The following is a 22,349-nucleotide window of genomic DNA, read 5'->3' as shown; positions in this document are numbered from 1 at the left end:
TTTGAAAAAGTGAATTAAATTGTGAACAAAAAGCAAATCAGCTCCTCAGGTCCTCTCTTAGAGAAATACCCAGGAGCTATTTATTTTGAATAATAGCATTAACTCTCAGATGCAAACAAGTAAAAACCAGCAGATCCAAGAAACTATGAAAAGTTATTTAGTTTCCACAAGCCTCCTTTTCCTTGATTGAGGAGTGGGGCTAAGCTGTGTGCAGGGCACCCACATGCTGGAAATGCCTACACAACCCTCCAGACATGGTAGGTACTGAAAACAAAATCAACGAATTGAAAAAGGTAGCTTACCTACCTTATTCCATTCCTGCCTACTGTGCTTATGGATTTAGAGTTTTTGTGAAACTTCTAATTACCCGAAGAATTCTAGTGTCTCCTATTTTCTTATGGCATAGGGGGAATATGGCAGTTATAGAGATTTAGAAATCACAATGTCCTTGAATATCTTAGGACTCCTGGTACTGCATCCAGAGCTCTTTCCACTCCAATTGCCAAATAAACTGAGCCTGATTGAATATGATGACTAGATGATAACAATAGTGATGATGACAGTGATGATGACAATGATGACGATGACAGTGGTGATAATGATGATGGTGATAATGATGATGATGACAATGATGACGATAAAAATGATGACAATGACGATGACAATGACAATAATGATAATGACAATGATGACAGTGACAGTGATGACTAGATGATGATGATGATTATGACAATAACAAGAAGTAACATTGTTTAAAATGTTTTTTTAAACATTTATTTATTTTTGAGAGAGAGAGACAGTGTGTAAGCAGGGGAGGAGCAGAGAGAGAGATGAAGACACAGAATCCAAAGTGGGCTCTAGGCTCTGAGCTGTCGACAAAGAGCTCAATGCGGGGCTTGAATTCACAGACCACGACGTCATGACCTGATCCGAAGTCAGGGGCTTAATCGACTGAGCCACCGAGATGCCCCAAGAAGTAGTATTTTTGAATGCTCACTCTATGTCTTCCGGTGTTGCAGAAGCTGTATGTATTAACTTATTTAGTTCCTGCAACAATCCAATAAGGAGTTGCAATTACTAGCATCCCCATTTCATAGATGAGGAACCTGAGGCACAACAATTAAGTGATGTGCCTGAGTTCCACAGCTTCTGGGAAATGACAGAACCAGGATTAGAACACAGGCATATTAACAGCAGGACCAATGATCCCAACTATTATTTTTTTTAATCATGGAAGGACAATCAGTCTGAGAATTAGACAAGAATCCATGTTCTGGTTCAGTCCTCATCCACAGCTATCTACGTGGCCTTGAGAAAGTTATTATATATTTTAGTACTTTTTTGAAAGTGATGCAATTTCAAAGTACCTTTTCTATTTCAACTTATAAAAAAAAAAAAAAAACTTCAGAATGCTTTTAGCAAAGAAGATCCTATCTTCTCAATATAGAAAGTGAACTTTAGTGTACCATTTCTAGTTGAATGTAAGTCAAGAATTCAGCAGTCCCATTGGCTTAACTCCACACCCCATCCCCATCTTACCTCTGAGTTCTTAGAACACTGCTAGAGCTCAGAGTTACACAGTTTAAAATTACTGAACTAGTCAATAATCCAAGGTTCTTTAAGAGCCAATATTCTATGTATCTAGAACCTGAAGTTTAGGCTATAGGATTAACAGTTTTGCATTGGGTGCCAAGACCATTTGATTAGTTAGGATTCCCTCAGGTCTGTTAAGAAGTACTACGCTTGGAGCACCTGGGTGGCTCAGTTGGTTAAGCATCTTTGCAGTTCACGAATTTGAGCCCCATGTCAGGCTCTGCGCTGTCAGTACTGAATTTGCTTGGGATTCTCTCTCCTCTCTTTCTGCCCCTCCCCCCCCACTCCCCGGCTCACTCTTGCAAATGCACTTTCTCTCTCTCTCTCTCTCTCTTTCTCTCTCAAAATAAATAAACTTAAACATTTTTTTAAAAAAGTACTAGGCTTCATCTTGGCTTAGTGAGAAGGTGCGGTGATAGATTGATGGCAGGTGATGATGGCACCAGGACAAGAAATGGTGGCATATATGCTACAGATTTTTATTCTAGAAATTTCAAATGTGTCTAGATGCTAAAGAACTTCTGCCTGTATCCAGGTTCACTTACTATGGTATCCCTATGATACATCCAAATGGCTTATGCTTGAGAATTTCTAATGAAGAGAAACTCAGTACTTCACAAAATAGCCTTAGCCATTTTTGGATACACTTAATTATTACTTTTCTGTTCACCAAACTGAAATCCTCCCCACTATAAATTTTACTCTGTAATAACACCTTTTTTAGTCCATTGATGAAAAAATGTTATAAAAATACTTCTTATATTTGTTAGTCATATATTATGATTATAATATGTATAGTTATATAACTATATATATACAGTTATATATTTTTTATAATATATAAAGCACTGGAAGAGAAGGGATCTAAGGTCAAACAGCTTATAAATGGCAGAATTAATTCTCCAACTCAACTCTGAACTCTTATGGCATCAAGGTGATGAACTTTCTATTGATACCCAAATGTCTTTTGGATGGAGGATATGGGTGTGTATATGTGTGTATCTGAATATGTGTTGGGTCGGGTGTAGGGAGGATCACAGGGGACATTCTGAGAAAAATTATTTCTAGAAGACAATGGGAGAAAAAGTCATTTGAATCCTGAATTGTATGGAAGAAATGGGTTCACAATGATTTTAACCAAACTGGTTGGCTTTGCCCTGTTTAAACCCTGCCAGGGAAAGAGATAATTCAATGGCTTCAGCTTAATCTGGAAGTCTGACTCCCAAAAAGAAGGGCCAGGACTGGACTGGAGTGGAGATTCCTACATCAAAACAAGAACAGGGACCGGCTTACACTGGGTTCGCTCCCACGTGTGGGAGCCAGGTTGAGAAAGAGGGTGTTTAGTGTCACATACAGTATAGAAAAGCGATGCTCTGTGCTGATGTACCTGCTGTTCCTCCAGTCTAGAAGAGTGCCGTCCAATGGACATACAAGGTAAGCCACAAGTAACCTTTACGGATTTTCAGTAGCTACACTAAAAAGTCTATAGAAAAGTGAAACGGATTGTCACACATTTTATTGAACCCCAAATATCCAAAGTATTATCATTTCATCATGTAGTCAACATAAAAATTATTAGTGAGCTATTTTCCATCATTTAATTCATAGTACATCTTTGAAACCTGGTGTATGTTTTGCACACATGGCATACCTCAATCTGGACAGCATATTTCAAGTGCTCAGCAACCCCATGTGATGATGCAGCTACCACACTGGACAGTACCACTCTAGCATGACTTTCCTGACCCCCTTTCTACCATCCTCCCGGGAGAATCCAACTCATCTCCCAAGATGAAGCTTAACTATGGCCTCTTCTGTGCAGCCCTCAGTTACTCCTCAGCACTAGGGGTACCCTTCTCTTCTGTATAGAAGTTGTTTGTGTGACTTGTCAGGCATTTCTGCCCAGAGCCCACACACACACAATCATGGAAAGCTTAGTTGGCTTGTGCTCCATATCTGGCCTTGGAATCAGAACTGGCCCTTCTGTTCCTGATGGGATTAATTTGCCTCACCTACTTGAGCCAGACCAGGCTGGCCCCATGGAATAGACCAGGGAGGGAAGAGGTATATGCGGATGCCCAGGCTCTTAAGATTGTCAGATACAATAAGAGAAACAGAAAAAACAGCTCCCTCAGGACTGCACTTAGGCAAACTTGGCGACTAGCCCTAAATCACACGAGTCATATATGCATCGCCCTGGTGGGAAGTTAGTTGGAAGTCTCATCTGAGTGCTGGGGGGACACTCTGCCCAGGACCCTCAAGTGGCACTCCAACTGGGCTGTTCACCACGGGGCTTCCCCAGCCAAGAGGTTGGCTGTTGTGAGTATGTGATTTGACACAGTAAGCCTTCTTTGTTCTTCTCTATACTCTCTCCTTCTTATTGTTACTACAACTGTTTAATTCTTCATATTCTCTTTCCTTTATAATTACTTTTTTTCCTCCATGGAACTGAAAGTATGGCTATCATGAATTACTATTATTCAGAACACCTTCCTTTTGGTTCCAACAGCACTTTTTGGGAAGACTTAAATCAGACAATCGTGGGCTTTAGGCACATTATATCAAAATAACAATCTGCGTGTATATCTGCCTCTCCCCTAAAACTGTGGGCTGGCTAGTCAGGGCTGGCTGTGTCCTATTTATCTGTAAATCCCCCACAGCTTAGCATAGTGCAGTGCTGATCGGATTGGGGTCCGCAAACCAGCAGCGTCACCTGTGAGCTTGTCAGAAATATGGAATGTGTGTTTTAACAAGCTCTCCAGATGGTTCATATGCATGTTCCATTTGGGAAGGCTCAGATCTAGTGCAGTGGTTTTTAGTATTGCATGTACTTTAGAATCATGAGGACAATTTCATAAAGGGCCAATGCCCAGGACCTTCTGTGTGTGTGTGTGTGTGTGTGTGTGTGTGTGTGTGTGTGTGTGTGTGTGTGTGTGTGTGTAAGTTCTCCAGGTGATTATAATTAATGCTAAGCTTTGAGAACCACTGTCTTCACACATGGAAACTCTCCCATTTCTGTGGAGTGAATGTGAGAGGGTAAATAAACAAGAAATACAAATTTCTTTATTGACATTAGTACGAATGCCCACACATCCCTGTCTTGTTCTGGGAACTACATAGAACATTTAATTGTTGTTTCATAGCCATATCTTGTTTCTATTCTCTGAACATCCTTACAGGTTTCAAACAATTTTTACTACTCCTTATGAATCTCTCCTTCTCACCCCAACAAGTAACACAGTGAACGTTATCTTGACTTGGAAAGCACTCTGATGCTACAATTTATTGTGATTTTGTCTTGAAAGTCAAAAGGGGAAGAAAAAAGGTGCCTGGGTGGCTCAGTTGGTTAAGTGTCTGACTTCGGTTCAGGTCATGATCTCATGGTTCGTGGGTTCGAGCCCTGTGTCGGGCTCTGTGCTGACAGCTCAGAGCCTGGAGCCTGCTTCGGATTCTGTGTCTCCCCCTCTCTTCCCCTTCCCTGCTCATGCTCTGTCCCTGTCTCTCTCAAAACATAAATAAACATTAAAATTTTTTTTTACTTTTAAAAAAGGGGAAGAAAGAAGGGAAAGACACGTTTGCCCTACTTGTATGTTCTTGTTTCCAACCCTATGACAGCCCAGCTGCCGTGATCATCACATATTGTTTACAACAGGGTAATTCCAGACCCCAACACCAAGGTTCTTTCTTCATGCCTATGAGGATATAACTGCTGGCTATAATCCCAGCACCATCTGAGGTTAGGGATCCTCAAAGTGTTCTTGAAGGGGCCATCTGGATCAGAATCATGTCATGAGCATGTTTAACAATATGTCGACTCCCAGGCCCTACAGGAGACAATCTAAACCAAAACCTCTGGGGTGGATCCCAGGAATCTGCAATAGAACCAGCTTGCCAGAGGGTCATGGATGTTAAAGGTTGATAGAAACGGCCATAAGAACTGTGCTGCTAGAAGAAGCAGAGAATGGAATTTTACTGCACAAGGTGCTTTTGAGGATAATTTACAAAATAGTAATTGGCAAATCCACAACATGGGGTAAGTGGTCTGAAATGGGCTGATTAAGGAACAGACTCTCCAACATGGAAAAAAAAAAAGTGGAATAACAAAGGAAAGTCAGGGGAAGGAAAAATAACTATTATCCAAGATCTACTAGTTCTTTTAAGATGTTCAGAGAATTGTTATTTTCCTTTTAGACATGTGAATGACCAAACAAAAGGGCTAGAAAAACTGAGGTTTCAATTGACTTCAAATACACCAAATATAAAGAAGTCCTCTTTCCTGTGGGTTCCTAGCATGTCCTGTGTGTGACTATAAGAAGGCTATCAGCTATTCAGGAGCTGCTGGTTTATTTGTCTGCCCATTCCCTTTTAGAATACAGACTGGGGGGGGGGGGCGGCAGAGACCATGTCTCATTCCCTCTTTATATCTCTAAAAATGCAGATCATGACTGCCATCCAGGGGACACCCAGTAAATATCCTATAAGAGAATTAGAAAAAAAAGTGAATAAATTATTAATTGTTTCATTTAACAGTGAGGGAACAGGAACCCCAAGAATTTTAGTTGCTGTCCTGGAAACACAGCCTCTCCATGGAAAAACTGAAATTAAGATCTAGGTTTCTACTCTCCCAGTCTGTTTGCCTATAAATATCTGAAGACCATTTCTCCCTGCTCCTTGAAAGGATAAACCCAAATTGCAAACATGGTCCCCAGCGGAGACAGAGCTGGAGGGATGGTGGGTGCTTCTGGTGCCTCCTCCCGGTCCAGGACTGTCCAACCCTCTGCCAGAACTTGGGGAGTGTGCTCGTTCCAGCACTCTGCCCAGGTCCACCTGCCTCTCTTGGCAAGTAGAATGCACAGGATATATTAGCAAGCACAGTCTGGCCAGGCAAGAAAAGACCTGGACACAGAGCTGGGAGTGACTAATAAGCCTCTCTGATGCACGATCCTTAAGAAGCAGGGTTCAGGATGTTACCTGGCCTCATCACAGAGTTAATTCTGTGTTCTACTCCCCTGTCCCCGTCAAGGATGTCAGACATAGGCCAGTTGCCTTCTCTATCTCTCAGCACCATTCCTGAGTTAGAAGCTAAGTTAGGCAGGATGGGGGACTAGGGAAACATAACAAGGCTGCCTTATGCCTCAGAGATGGGGGCACAGCAGCATTGCAAGTAACTGCCCAGAGCTAGAGTCTAAATGAGGTAGAATGGGTGCTAACTTTCCATCCACCAGCTGCTATAATTTAAACATACAACATGCAAACAGAAGAAGCAGAAATAAAGGAACTTGAAACAACCAGGCAGGACTGTCTAGTATAATCAATGTTTAAGGTCACAGCTAGGGAAATCACAATTCTATCATGAAAGCTTTTTTATGATAAAGGTAAAAATGGCCTCAATGCTTGGTGTTCAGTGTGGATCACAGATCAGAAAGCTACCTACCCGTTTCTTCCCACAACCTCTCCAGCCTGCCTTTACTGGCCTTATCTCCCTTCATCTTTGCCAGCCACAAACCACAGCCCACAGCCTTGCACACACCACTTTTCATGGGTGAACTCTGGGAATGTGTGAGGTTCTCCTCTCTATCCAAAATGTTCTGATAAAATCCTACTAATCTCTCAAGGGCCAGATCAAAAACTTCATCTAAGAAGCTTCCCCCAACTTTCTTTTACACACACACACACACACACACACACACACACACACACGCACACACACACATGCGCACACACAGTGCGTGTGTGTGTGTGTAATCTATTGTTAAATTGGCTAACATACGGTGTGTAAAGTGTAAAGTGTGGTCTTGATTTTTGGGGTAGATTCCCATGATTCATCGCTTACATACAATACCCAGTGTTCATCCCAATGATTGTCCTCCTCATTGCCCATCACCCATTTTCCCCTCTCCCCCACCCCCTCCATCAACTCTCAGTTTTTTCCCTGTATTTAAGAGTCTCTTGGGGCGCCTGGGTGGCTCAGTCGGTTAAGCGTCCGACTTCGGCTCAGGTCATGATCTCACGGTTCGTGGGTTCGAGCCCCGCATCAGGCTCTGTGCTGACAGCTCAGAGCCTGGAGCCTGTTTCAGATTCTGTGTCTCCCTCTCTCTCTGCCCCTCCCCTGTTCATGCTCTGTCTCTCTCTGTCCCAAAAATAAATAAAAAAAAAAAAAACGTTGAAAAAAAAATTAAAAGAAAAAAGAGTCTCTTATGGTTTGCCTCCCTCCCTCTCTGTGTCTATTTTTTCCCCTTCCCTTCCTTTATGGTCTTCTGTTAAGTTTCTCAAGATCTACGTATCAGTGAAAACATATGATATCTGTCCTTCTCTGACTTATTTCACTCAGCATAATACCTTCCAGTTCCAACCATGTTGCTGCAAATGGCATGATTTCATTCTTTCTCAATGCCAAGTAGTATCCTATTGTGTATATACACCACATCTTCTTTATCCATTCATCAGCTGATGGGCATTTAGGCTCTTTCCATAATTTGGCTATTGTTTAAAGCGCTGCTATAAACATTGGGGTGCATATGCCCCTATGAACCCCCAACTTCCTTAGACTATTAGCAATACTCCCACTTATAACTCAACATAATATATGTTCAACCCGATGAACCCTGTGAGATTGTGCTAGAATTACTCAAATCCTTGTCTATTTCCCCAACAAGCCCACAAGCTCTCTGAGGTGGAGATAATATCATATTCACCTCTACATCCCCTCAGTGACCAGAATATGCAGATTTTAATTTTTTTGATATTTATTTATTTTTGACAGAGAGACAAAATGATCAGGGGAGGGGCAGAGACAGAGGGAGACACAGAATCTGGAGCAGGCTCCAGGCTCTGAACTGTCAGCACAGAGCCTGGAGCCTGTTTCAGATTCTGTGTCTCCCTCTCTCTCTGACCTTTGCCCATTCATGCTGTCTCTCTCTGTCTCAAAAATAAACGTTAATTTTTTTTTAATTTAAATAAACACCAGTTGAATAAAAGAACTAAGTGATCAATTAACTAATTAATTAATTAATCATAAATGGTAGCAAGTTCTATAGAACTAGAAGCTAAGAACTGTGTGTTCTAGTTTTTCCTCACTATAGGTTTTATTTTAGTATTATTATCATTATTTTTTTTAATATTTATAAAACCTCTAGACCCACTGTGGGGCTTGTACTCATGACCTCGAGATCAAGAGTTATAAGAACTCGTGACCCTGAGACCAAGAGTTGCATGCTGTTCCAAATCAGTGAGCCAGGTACCCCCCCTCCTTTCTTTAAATACTTATTTTAGTATTATTTTTATTTTTTTATTTTTTTAGGTTTTATTTATTTATTTCAAGAGAAACAGTGAGCAGGGGAAGGGCAGAGAGAGAGATCCCAAGCAGGCTCCACACTGCTAGTGTGGAGCCCAATGCACAGCTTAAACTCACCAACCTTGAGATCATGACCTGAGCTGATACCAAGAGTCAGTGGCTTAACCTTAATACACAGCTACCCAGGTGCCCATTTAGTATTATTTTTAAATACAAATTTTTTAAAATTTATGTACAGTAATTTTTTTGACATACAGTTCTAAATTTTTAACAGATATATGGATTTATGTAACAACCACCACAGGTTGCCAAACATTTACAATACCCTGAATGATTCCTCGTGCTGCTTTCTTGTCAACCACCCTGGAAACCACTGATATATTTCTCCATTGTTAGTTTTTCCTTTTCCATAGGATCATATAAACGGAATCCTACAGTATGTAACCTTTTGAGACCAACTTATTTCACTCAGTATAATGCCTATGAAATTCATCCATGTTCTTTACAGATGTGCCACAGCTTTGCTTACCCATCCATCCGTTCAAGGATATTTAGGGTATTTCCATTTTGGGGTGATTATTAATAAATCTGCTACAGACATTTGTGTATAAGTTTCAGTGTGAATTTCTGTATGGTAAATATGTAGGAGTGGGATTTCTGAATCATACGGGTGTGTGTAAATTTATAAGAAGCTGCCAAAATGTTTTTCCAGAGTGGTTGTAACATTTTGTGTCCCCACCAGGAAAGTATGAGAGTTCCAATGGCTTTACACTCTTGTCAGCATTTAGTATTATCAGTTTTGTTTATTTTAGTCATTCCAATAGGTATGTAATAATACCTCATTATGACTTTAATTTTCATTTCCCTAATGTATAATGATGTTGAGCATCATTTCATGTGCTTATTTGTCATCCTTATATCTTCTCTGGTAAATGGTCTACTCAAATTTTCGCCTGTTTTAAAAAAAAAATTGCATTGTTTCTTATTGTTATGCTCTCAAAGTCCCTGGTCACAAGTCCTTTAATAAATACATAACTTGCAAATATTTTTCCTAGTATCTTCACTGTTTTCTTTGGCAAAGCAAATACATGCTTTTTTAATTTTGAAATCCATTTATCAATTCTTTGTACTTTTTGTTCTTGGTGCCAACCCACAGTCATGGAGATTTTCTCTTATGTGTTTTTCTATATTTTTTTATAATTTTATATTTTACATTTAAAAATATCCATTTTTGAGTTGCATTTTGTGGAAGTTGTGAATCATAGGTTGAAGTTCAGTTTTCCCCATACGGCTTTCCAATATTTTCCACCACCATTTGTTAAAAATAACATCCTTTCTTGGGGCGCCTGGGTGGCGCAGTCGGTTGAGCGTCCAACTTCAGCCAGGTCACAATCTCGCGGTCCGTGAGTTCGAGCCCCGCGTCAGGCTCTGGGCTGATGGCTCAGAGCCTGGAGCCTGTTTCCGATTCTGTGTCTCCCTCTCTCTCTGCCCCTCCCCCGTTCATGCTCTGTCTCTCTCTGTCCCAAAAATAAATAAATGTTGAAAAAAAAAAAAAAAAAACATCCTTTCTTGACTGAATTCACTGTCCCTTGCAACTGTGCTCAATTTACTTATTAGTTGTAGGAACTTTTTATTTTTGTAGATTTCTTGGGATACTCTACATAGACAATTATGTCAATGAGAATAATAATAGTTTTAATTTTTCCTTTGCAATCTATATGAATTACATTTAATTTTTCTTGCTTTATTGCACAGGCTAGGACTTTCAGCATGATGTTGAATATGTGTGTTAAGGATAAACATCCTTTTCTCTTTCCTGCTCTTATGGGGAAAGCATTCAGTATCTCATCATGAAATATAATGTTAACTGTAGGTCTTTTGTAGATGTCCTTTGTTGGAAGTTCCCTTTCATTTCTAGTGAGTTGAGAGTTTTGTGCTTTAGTTTTCATTCTATCACTAGCTAGCTGTGTGAATTTGGGCAAACTTTAGTCCAGATTACCACATCAGAAAAAAGGAAATAAATGTTTTGCCTTTTTGTGACGATTAAAAGATAGAGATGTGTGTGTATGTGTAAATGTATGAGTAAGAAGGCCCTCACCACACAGCATGAAAGAAAAGTATCATGCATTTCATTAGGATATACAAAATACAACATCTCTAGGTTAATGCAGTCTTGTTATATACATTTTCTAAGTAAATATGGGTTAGAGGCAATCAGAATATTAACTACTGAAAAACTGATTTTGGAAACCTAAAAAATATAACAGGATTAATATATACCATATTTAACCTAAGTGTGGCACATAACATTTATTCCTGTTGTACTTGCTTGTTTTCTTCAATTCTTGACAATAGGCCAGAAACTATTATGTTTTTTTGCATTTTTAATCTCATAAAATTTTGTGGCAGTCCTGCACCATAGGCCTTATCCAAATTTGGATCAGAATTGTTAAACTTTTGGAAAGTAGGTTTAAACTTAATGTGAGAAATTACCTTAAATAGACAAACAAACAAACAAACGTGGGCGCTGTCCAGGAGTAGAAAAGGATGTTTCTAATTAAGCCTAAATCTGGGAACCTGAGGATACACTGTCAGAAGTTTTCAGGGATGGTATTCCTACATAGACAGGAGGTTAGATGGTCATACAAAGTTTTTCCAACTCTAAAATACTACAACCAGCACAGATCACATCTAAGGCATAAAAATGTTGACATGGAGGGACACCTGGGTGGCTCAGTTGGTTAAGGGTCCAACTCTTGATTTTCGGCTCAGGTCATGATCTCATGGTTTGTGAGTTCAAGCCCAATGTTGGGCTCAGTGCTAACAAAGTGCAGCCTGCTTAGGAGTCTGTATCTCTCTCTCTCTCTCTCTCTCTCTCTCTCCTTTGTTTTTAATTTTTTTTTAACGTTTATTCATTTTTTGACAGAGAGACAGAGTGCCAATGGGGGAGGGGCAGAGAGGGGGGAGACAGAATCCGAAGCAGGCTCCTGGCTCCGAACCGACAGCACAGAGTCCGACGTGGGGCTCAAACCCACGGACCGTGAGATCATGACCTGAGCTAAAGTCGGACGCTCAACCGACTGAGCCACCCAGACACCCCATCTCTCTCTCTCTCCTTTCTGCTTCTATCCCAGTGGCTGACTCATTCTTTCTCTCTTTCTCTCAAAACAAATAAATAAACATTAAAAAAAAAAGTTGATATGGGAAGCAAAGCCAAGATAGGAACTGTACCAAAAACTGGCCTCTAGATCATCTGTGGCTACTGTCTGCTCTTGTCCTGCTGCCCTATTCCTCCTTCACACCCCTACATCTCATTCTTCCCCCAGTTTCTATCTCAGCAATAAGAGTCAGATAATATCATTTTGAATCCATTACTCTTATGATCAGTGCATTTGAATGTGTGGCATTATTTTCTTAAATCTTAAATAGCTTTTCTGTTAAAAAAATACTTTTTTTGTTTAAAGAGTATGTGAACCATCCCTCATCCTTGCCTGCTTCAGAGACTTACATTTATTCAAGGACCAAATGCAACCAAATTACAAGGAAAGGAAAAGGAAAAGGAAAAGGAAAAGGAAAAGGAAAAGGAAAAGGAAAAGGAAAAGGAAAAGGAAAAGGAAAAGGAAAAGGAAAAGGAAAAGGAAAAGGAAGGAAAGGAAGAGAAGAGAAGAGAAGAGAAGAGAAGAGAAGAGAAGAGAAGAGAAGAGAAGAGAAGAGAGAAAGGAAAGGAAAGGAAAGGAAAGGAAAGGAAAGGAAAGGAAAGGAAAGGAAAGGAAAGGAAAGGAAAGGAAAGGAAAGGAAAGGAAGAAAAAAATCAAGTACTCAGCAGAATATAGTAACAAACGCTGGTCATCTTCTAAAACTTTTAAAAAGAAAAAGAAAACAAATAAAATATTCCCCAAAATGCATGTTTCTGGCATGCACCTGTGTTTGGCATCAAAAACAGATTTATCAGGGACAAAGCGCATGCAGTTTTACTTAATGTATTCTAAATGACAATCCAACGCCCACAGCCAGGTCAAAACTGACCCTCCTTACATCTGTACCTTTTACAATTTCCATAAAATGTCTCTCCACTTGGTCAGCCTATAACCCCATGAGGTGGGGAGAGCAAGGATGAGTGTTCTCAGATAATGGAAGGACTTAGCACTGAGATCAGAGGGTGTTTCCCCAGGCCTTAGGGCTAGTGCATGGAACAACCCAGGACCCCAACTCACAGGCTGGGGCCTGTTCCACAGCATTCCTCCATCACTACTATTTCCACAGATTATTTGGCTCTATTGTTGACCTAGGCTATTTTCATCTCTTTCATTTATATCATATATTTTCACACATTTCATGTGTTTTTAAGTTGATTTTATTGGGTAGGGAAGAGCCTTATACGATCAACTCTGGGAAGAGTAAAATGCTTAAGTGGTGCAAAATGATATGTTATCGATTTCCGTGTAAGACATGCGCAGGTGCATACCGTGCAAAGGGGTCACGTATTCAGGATCCTGGGATTCCACTGCTTGTTTGCAGGGACAAGAAACAGAAAGGGTTTGCTCACCACTGTATCTCCAGGGCCTAACACAGCACAGAGTAGCCTGACCCTACATATTTGTAGAATGAATGAATAAACAGTTTTGAAAAAATTGCCCAGTGACTTTTTTGGGTAAGCTTGACTATATGAAGGGTTCATTTTTAAAGCTGGCAGTCCCTGTAATTCACCATGTGAATGCAAAATAGCCTGATGAGCTATGGACATTCCTATTCGAATTACACTGAAGATGCCAGGAAATTACTAACAGGAGCCTCAAAATTCATCACATTAACTCACATCCCCAGAAAATTCATTCCTGAGGGTGTATTTCAGTGAAACATCTCCCTTGGGACCAGAGGCCTCTCCCCCTACTCTGAAAAATAGGATGGATATGGCAGCAATGGAGCTCAGGGCTTTTCATTTTCCCAAACCATTAAAATGCAAATTAGGGGAGGAGGGAGCCTTGCAGGCAGACCCCCCCTGGCCTAGCCTCCAGGCCTCAGCACTCACATCCATCTGCAGTCCGCACCTCCATGTGCACCAGGTCCGCCTCCTTATCCAATCCGGCCACCGACCTGGGGAAGGAAGGAGAGACAGTGACCACACGGAAGGCAGACGACAAAGTGCAAAAAAGAATTCAGGGCTGACTATTACTTGGAAAGCCACTTTCTCAAGAGGGCCTAGCCTGCATTGTGGGGACCCACAGAGGATGGCTACTGGTGAGCCTGGCAGATACAGCTGTCACCTGCAATGGTCACAACTCATGAGTCCTGGAATGGCATTAGGGAGTCGGTGGCTCTCTAAAAAACCATAAAAGAGTACAAAGTCCACAGTAATACAGGTCTAAATCTCTGTCCTTGCCTCTTCACCACCTGGCACCTAAGAAGTTCTCTCTTCCCCACCTCCTTCCTTCTCCCCTCACACCCAGTCTTGCCACACAGGATTCCTTCCAGCACTTTCTCCCCCTTGTCTTCCCATTGGGAGTGTTCTGTTTCCTACCCTGATCTGTCCTCTGGATGAGGGTGGTTAACCTCCACTCAAGCTGTTTACTTCAAGACACTGTTGCCCTCCTGAGTTTGAGGCTATCTGCCCTTCTTTCCTCCTGCCCCGGAAACAATAAGTGGTGACACACATTAAAATCTAGTCTGACAAGAACAAAATTCTCATAGTGATCAGAGTGGGAAACCTTAAAGGTCTATGGCCAACAGCCAAAAGCAGGCAAGCTGAGAATCCTGACAAACTAATCCTTGTGGGCCTCCGACCTTCCACACATAAAGCCCCAGTCAGCCATCTCCCACATGAGGTATCCAGGCCAGAGGATGACACAGAAAGTCAGCTAAAAGAGGCAACACAGACATTAAAACATTCATGCACTAAAGAGATCACATAATCCACTCTCCAGCAAGTTCTTGCTTGGTCTATTTACTCTTATTTTAAATATCATTCTAAGATGGGCTTTCTGGTTTTCCAGTCTTCAACAGGTAATAAGTGGCAAGTTAGAAAGAAAAGGTAGAATTTAAAATTGTGAGAGGGGTGCCTGGGTGGCTCAGTTGGTTGAGCATCTGACTCTAGATTTCAGTTCAGGTCATGATCCCAGGGTCATGGGGTCAAGCTCTGCATTGAGCAGGGAACCTGCTTGTATTCTCTCTCCCTTTCCCTCTACCCCTCTCCCTTGCTTATTCTCTCTCTCTCTCTCTCTCTCTCTCAAAAAAAAAAAAAAAAAAAAAACTAAACTAAATAAATAAAATAGAAATTTCAAAGAGTGAGCATCAATAGCTGATACCCAGATACCAAGAAAAATAGAAAAAACCTATGAAAAACAGACTTAAGAACTTAAAACCCAATGCTTTTCCCTGGCCCTTGGGCCATTCATTACTCTATTAGAGGGCCATTCATTACTCTATTGACATCTACGCTAAAGGGAGAACAGAAAATAGGAATCAGGGGGGGGAAATGGCATCAGTGCACTCTGTTTAATAAAGTAGGTTGCAAATGCTATATGTTAGGAAAAATAAAATGATTTTTATTTGTTCAAATGAAATGATTATGTTTTGAATGCCCAAAGCTGTTACTTAAAAATCTCACTTATGATCATCAAAATACTGTATTTTAGTTTTTGCTCACCTCAGTTGATCCTAAGGCAAACTTCTTTTTTTTTTTTTTTTAATTTTTTTTGACGTTTATTTATTTTTGAGACAGAGAGAGACAGAGCATGAACGGGGGAGGGGCAGAGAGAGAGGGAGACACAGAATCGGAAACAGGCTCCAGGCTCTGAGCCATCAGCCCAGAGCCTGACGCGGGGCTCGAACTCACAGACTGCGAGATCGTGACCTGAGCTGAAGTCGGACGCTCAACCGACTGAGCCACCCAGGCGCCCCTCCTAAGGCAAACTTCTAAGGTAAAGAGAGCAGGTATCATTAGCTGCTTTGACCAAAGGGAAACTGAGGCACAGCAAAGTTGATGTTTGTTTAAGATCACAAAGGGATGAGGCCAGAACTAGAAAGACTTATTGATTCCTCAGCCAAGAGCAAGTCATGTCTTTTTGGCTCTTCTCCCTTTTGCTTTCCATGTCCTTCGTATCCAATGGTCTCCTTGTCCCCTTTCTTCTCCAGCTAACTCTCACCCTTCCTTCAAAGCTCACTTGGCTCACCCCTCTGGCAGCCCTTCCACTCTTCATGTTGCTTAAGAGTCCTCTATCTGCTTCCATAGCATCTGTACATTGGTGGTTCTCAATGTTGGCTGCTCATGAGAGCCACTGGAAGAGCTTTAAATATCTGGATGTCCGGGCCCCTCCCCAGACCAATGAAATAAAAATCCTTTGGAGATAATGAGGAAAAGGCTAATAAAAACAAGATAAAAGGGGCCAGGCAGATGTCCAAGGCTGGATACTCCCTTTGCATACTTTTGGCTTCTGTAATCTTGCTTGCCTCCTGTGTCCACCAACTGCCCAGATAGCAACACTGATAAGAGCCCCTTCCCCTTTTTCTTTTTTCTCTCAACGCTCTACCATCTCAGCCATAAAAGAAGGCCGATGCCAAGGTTCGGGGCTCAGCCTTTGGAGGTGACTCCGCTGGGTCAACACTGGTGTGCAATAAATAGTCTTTTCCTGATTTCCCTAGTGTGTGTGGCTTGTCTCTTCCTGGGCACCGAGCATTTGCTGTAACAATAAGATGATGGCATCGGTAGTTTTTTTTAAAGCTCCCAAGTGACTTCTATGTATAGCCAAGTGTTAGAACCACTGCTTTGCATGGCTCAGTCATATCACTTATGTCATTGCACTTGCTTGCTGTACTTGGATATAAATTTTAACAAAGTAGGACCCTATCTATTTATCTTGGAATCCTTGGCACTTTTGTGCTGAGTATATATCAGGGGCTACCAATGTGTTTATTAAATTAATATATTATTCATTTAATAAGCAATCCAGTCTACTATGATAATGCCAAAATTACAATGTGAAACTCACATTGAGTCATACAAACAGAGGGCTGAGGTCATACAAACAGAGGGCTGAAGGTATCAGAATGGACTTTATGGACACCTGCTCTGTTTTACAGTCTCCCTTTCTGTTTATAAGCAAGTTGGTATTGTCAGGATAAGAGGATTCTCAGGTATTCTTCTATCATTCCCCCAAGGTCAAGGGCAGGGTAGAACGGACAGAATTGGAACCTGGTTCCAATGACCAAGCCTAACTGGTTATCAAGTGCTATTCTATAACAAAAGAAAAGCGCTTGTCTCTTAGGAGCTTAAAACAATGCAAACACCACCAATAAAAAACCAGAAACCATTCCCTAATTCAGGATTTCTCACTCCCTCCTATCTATCTAAAACCTTATCTTTTAAGGTTGAAATTGAATCACCTCCTGGAAGCTTTCCCTGGTCACTCTAGCTCACATTGATTTAACTCCTTTGGACTTGTACAGAATTCAGAATCTGGATCATATATTCTCTAGCATTTGTATTTTGATTAAGTTTTTGCTTCCCTAGAGCAGACCTCTGCAGTCTTGGCTATCTTAGTACCCCTACAACCTTTCCATCTTTTATAGAACTATTCTACCCAACTCAAGCCATGTGCTTTGTCCAGGGTCATCAATTACAGCAGCCCACCCATCTGAACCCCCAGGATGGTATATGATCCAGCATGACCATGAGGCATCTTGGCTGTGGTGATTGGAACATGTCAGGACAACTTAGAGGACTTCCTCAGAATTTCTCTAACTGGAGCTCATTAGAAAGAATTGCTTTTCTTCTCTACTCACCAAGTCAAGACTGTTGAGAGAAAATTTTCTAGTCTGATAGGGAGAATAGGTCTAAAGGGATGATGTGGATATAATACAGAAAGATTGGCATTGTGACAAGGAGTCTCATAGAGAGATAGGGAGAGAAAGGATGATAAGAGGACAGTGGTTGAGACAAAGACAGACAGAGGTTCAGAAAGAGACAGAGTAGACCAAAATGGCAGCACAGGAGACTCCTGAGTGCCCTTCCTCCCAGGTACACACTGGGTATAGCTATATATGGAGCAATTCTCTCTGAAAGATATCCAGAAACTAGCTGAGTGACTCCCACACACTGGATGAATGAGAAAACACCCACACTGAAATGGGGAGAAAAGGCTAAGATACACTCTCACCATGAACCCCACCTCTGGCACAGTGACACATAATCAGGAGCAAAGGGTTTGGCCTCCATATTTAGCATCACAACTTTTAAGGCTTGCATCAGAGGGATGGGACCCCAAAATGCCTAGCTCTGAAAGCCAGTGGGGCTTGTGTCCAGGAGACTATACCAAACAAAGAAGCAATTCTTCCTGTGTGCAAGAGCAATCACTGAAGCTATTGCCCTAGGGCTCAGTGCACCTTCCCCCCAGTCTTTCCCTGAAAGTGGTTTATCTGCATACTTTAAAAGCTGCTGCCTGAGGGCTAGGCTTCTAATTTATCAGGCTTTGAGGGGCTGTGACCCTCCTCACAGACTGAGGAAGCCCACTGATACCTCTCCCATCTTCTCCCTACAGCCCATTCCAAGTTGCCAGTAGCTCCCTGGAAGGAGCTGTGCTACTGGAAGGACCACACCCCAGCTTTTAGGGTTGCTGCCCAAGGGATGGGTCCCCAGATCACCTGGCTCTGATAGCCAACAGGGCTTCATTCATGAGTCCCAGAGGAATATAGCAAACAAAGAATCCATTCTTAACCATCTACTTCCCCAAGGTTCAGTGCAGAGGAAACAGGTCCAAAACACCCATCTTCTACTCTTTCTGTGAAAGGGATTTATCTGCCTACCTTAAAGGCTACCGCCTGAGGGCCAGGCTTCTAATTTAGCAGGCATCTGGGAACTATCTGCAATCTTCCAAAGACTGGGGAAGCTGGCAGATACTTCTCCTACCACCTCCCTCAAACCTACTCCAATAATAAAACCAAGTCACCAGTATCTCTATGAAAGGAAGTTGTACACATATGTGGCACCTCAGCTCTTGCAGTTGTCACATGAGGGATGGGACCCTGGATCACCTGATGCTAGTAGTAAATGGGTCTTGCATTCCTGAGGCACTAAGGACTGTAGCAAGCAAAGAAATAGTTATTAATGGGCACAGCAGCACCCTTACCCCTTGCAGCTACACACCTGGACCTAGCACTGAGGGAGATGGCAAAAAGGCCCACCTCCCAGTTTCTCCCTGGAAGTGGCTTATCTACATACTTTCCCAACTTGTGCCTCAGGAACCAGCTTCTCATAAGCCTGTATCTAGACAATGACTGTAATCCTCAAGTTTGAGATACTGACAGGACTTGGGACACTCATGACTACTAAAAGCCACTAAGAACAAAGGAGGCCTGGACAAACACAAAGTTGAGAGACAGCTAAGAGCTCAAGTCAGGCTGGTCAATGAGGTTCATCTCCTACATGAGGTCACTCTGTCAAGACTGGAAAAGGTGGCTGTTTTATCTAATGCTCAGAAACCAACACAAAGAGTCAAGGAAAATGAAAAACAAACAACAACAACAACAAAAACAGAAATATATGTTTCAAACAAAAGAACAAGATAAACCTCTGGAAATTGATCTTAAAGAAATGGAGATAATAATCTACCTAATAGAGAGCTTAAAATAATGGTCATAAAAATGCTTAACTGAGGTCAGAAGAACAATGCATAAAAACAGTGACAATTTCAACAGATAGAAATATTAAAAATTACCAAACAGAAATCATGGATCTGAAGAATACAATAATTGAATTAAACAACTGAATAGAAGGGTTCAATAAGAGACAAGATCAAGTACAAGAAAAAAAAAAAATCAGTGAACTCTAAGATAGAAGTGGACTTCCTCCAAAGGAGCAAAAAAGAAAAAAGAATTAAAAAGAGTGAATACAGTTTAAGGGACTTATGAGAAAACATACAATGGACAAATGTTCTTGTTATAGGGTTCCAGAAGATTTGAAGAAATGCTGGCTGAAAACTTCCCTAACTTGGTGAAGGTAACAGGCACCCAGACCTAGGAAGCCCAGAGAGTTCCAAAAACAATGAAACCAAGGAGAACCACATAAGATACATTACAATTAATGAAACCAAGGAGAACCACATAAGACACATTACAATTAAATTATCAAAATTTAAACACAAGTAGAGAATCTTAAAACCATCAAGAGAAAAACAACTTGTTATACCCAAGGGAATCCTGGTAGGACTATCAACAGATTTTCAGCAGAAGTTAGCAGGGCAGAAGGGTGTGGGATGATATATTCAAAGCACTAAACAAACAAAAACCTTGTCAACCAACCAAGAATACCCAGCAAAACTGTACTGCAGAATTAATGGAGACATAAAGAGTTTTCTAGACAAACAAAAGATGAAGGAAGAAATCCCCATAGATTAGTCTTACAAGAAATGTTAAAAGAGGTTCTTCAAGCTGAAATAAAAGGATGCTAATTAGTAACAGGAAAACAAACAAACGAAAAGTATAAAACTCACTGGTAAAGGTAAATGTATAGTTAAATTCAGAATACTTTAATGGTGGTAGATAAATCACTGATAAGTCTAGTAGGAAGTTTAAAGGACAAAAATATTAAATTGACTATAATTAACTTTTTAATGGATATACATGTAAATAAATGCAAATTGTGATATCAAATATAAAATGTAGAGGCCAGGGATTCACACAAATAGAGAAATGCACTGAGAGACAAATGGCAGTTAGATGCATCTGAAGGTACTTCAATCTGAATCCATTTGTGTGATGGTTAATTTTGTGTGTCAACTTGATTGGGCCATGAAGTGCCCAGACACTTTGGCTAAATATTATTATTAATGTGTCTTCTAGGATGTTTCTGATAAAACTAACATCTGAATCAGTAGACTGAGGAAAACAGATTGCCCTCCCTATATGAGTGGGCCTCCTCCAATCTGTTGGAGGCCTGAATAGAACAAAAGAAGGAGTAAAGGAGAATTCACTTACCCTACCTGAATGTTTTCTAGCCCCAAAATTGGTCTTCTTCTGAACTCAGATAGGAATTTAGAGCATTAACTCTGCTGGTCCTTAGGCTTTCAGACTTATACTGGAACTACACCACTAACTCTGGGAATCTACACTTGCAGGTGGCAGACTCTGGGACTTCTCAGCCTCCATAATCACATGAGCCAATTACTTCTAATAAATCTCTTTCTCCCTGTCTTCTCCCCCCATCCTCCTGTTGGTCTATTTGCACATACTATTGTCTCTTCTATATCCTATTGGTCTGTTTCTCTGGACAGCCCTGACTAATAAAATGTTTCTTAGTCCCATTCCAGCACTGCAGCCTGTTTATCCACATAAGCCCATAGCATACCCGTGTGAATGTATTTCTATATTCGCTTAAGGCATCAATTTCAAAGAGAATGATTCTTAATATACAACCTATCAGACACTGAGTTTCCCAAGGACAGGGACCTTAATTATCTTTCTCTAATATTTACCACCACACACAGCTCAGGATTAGGCATACATTCCGATTAAATGATGGGGATACAAAATTTGTACTTCAGAGCTGCTTTGTCTCTGGATCCACAAGAGAAGAGATTAAGCTGCTCAGCAGGCCAGAGATGGAGCAGAGAAGCTTGGGTGCTGAGGATAAGGAGAACACACCTGCCCTTTTCCAGCACACAGAGGAATGCTACCGCCCACCTTCTGTAGTACTGTTGGCATTAGCCTGGGGTTTCTCCACACTAACACTGTTGATATTTTCGGCTGGATAATTCTTCATTGTGGGGCCGTCTTATGCACTGCAGGAAATTTAGCAGAATCCCTGGCCTCTACTAGATGCAGTAGCATATCCCTACCGGCCTGAAAACCAGAATTGTCTCTAGACACTGCCTACTATCCCCTGGGGTCAAAACTGCCCCGAGTTGAGAACGAGAACCAGTGTCTTACCTGGACTCACTCAACTGATGCCTGGACTCTATCTCCCCTGCTAAAAAGGCAGCAAACAAACAAAACAAAGAAACCAACCAACCACGCAGAGATCTCCCTTCCGCACTTAGACCTAACACTGCTGATATACCCATGAACTATCACTATTCTGGGCTACACCACTTTATCAGGAAATTCTCTGACAGTCATCAAGTGGAAACAATCAAGTTCCTAATCTTAAAGTCCCCCCCTCCACCAAAGCCCCCATTTTTAAAAACCAAATGTAAGAAAAGTGCAAACAAATACAGCAAGCAAAGAAATAAAAGATGCAGATATTTGATAATTTTTCTGGGGGGTAGGCAGAAGTTGTAAGGGATAAACCTGTGGAAATTTGGGGGAAAGCGCATACAGTAATAAGGATAAATGCTAATGGACATTGAGACCATTCACATGTCAGTCATTGTGTTCGGTGTTTTACATGCATTGTCGTAATTAATCCTCAAGATGATCTTTAAGGAAGGTACCATTCATTGAATTTCCATCCTTGGTAGGATGGGGATAATAA

The 22,349-nt window shown here is 41.2% G+C and overlaps 1 protein-coding gene across 2 annotated transcripts in view; it reads right to left on the bottom strand.

Annotated features, from left to right (window-relative positions):
• SORCS3 (sortilin related VPS10 domain containing receptor 3) overlaps positions 1–22,349 on the bottom strand; it is a 596,149-nt gene that overhangs the window by 151,830 nt on the left and 421,970 nt on the right. For both annotated transcript variants that reach the window (XM_086680815.1, XM_086680814.1), the window contains exon 6: positions 13,917–13,981. In XM_086680815.1, coding sequence (XP_086536941.1) covers positions 13,917–13,981 — 65 coding nt within the window. The remainder of the gene's footprint in view (positions 1–13,916; positions 13,982–22,349) is intronic.

Source organism: Puma concolor, chromosome D2 (assembly GCF_028749965.1).
Source record: "Puma concolor isolate L17-30 chromosome D2, mPumCon1.1.hap2, whole genome shotgun sequence".
NCBI classification, from domain to species: Eukaryota; Metazoa; Chordata; class Mammalia; order Carnivora; family Felidae; genus Puma; species Puma concolor.
The sequence above is the reverse complement of the archived record's forward strand: the minus strand, read 5'-3'. Positions and strand labels throughout refer to the sequence as shown.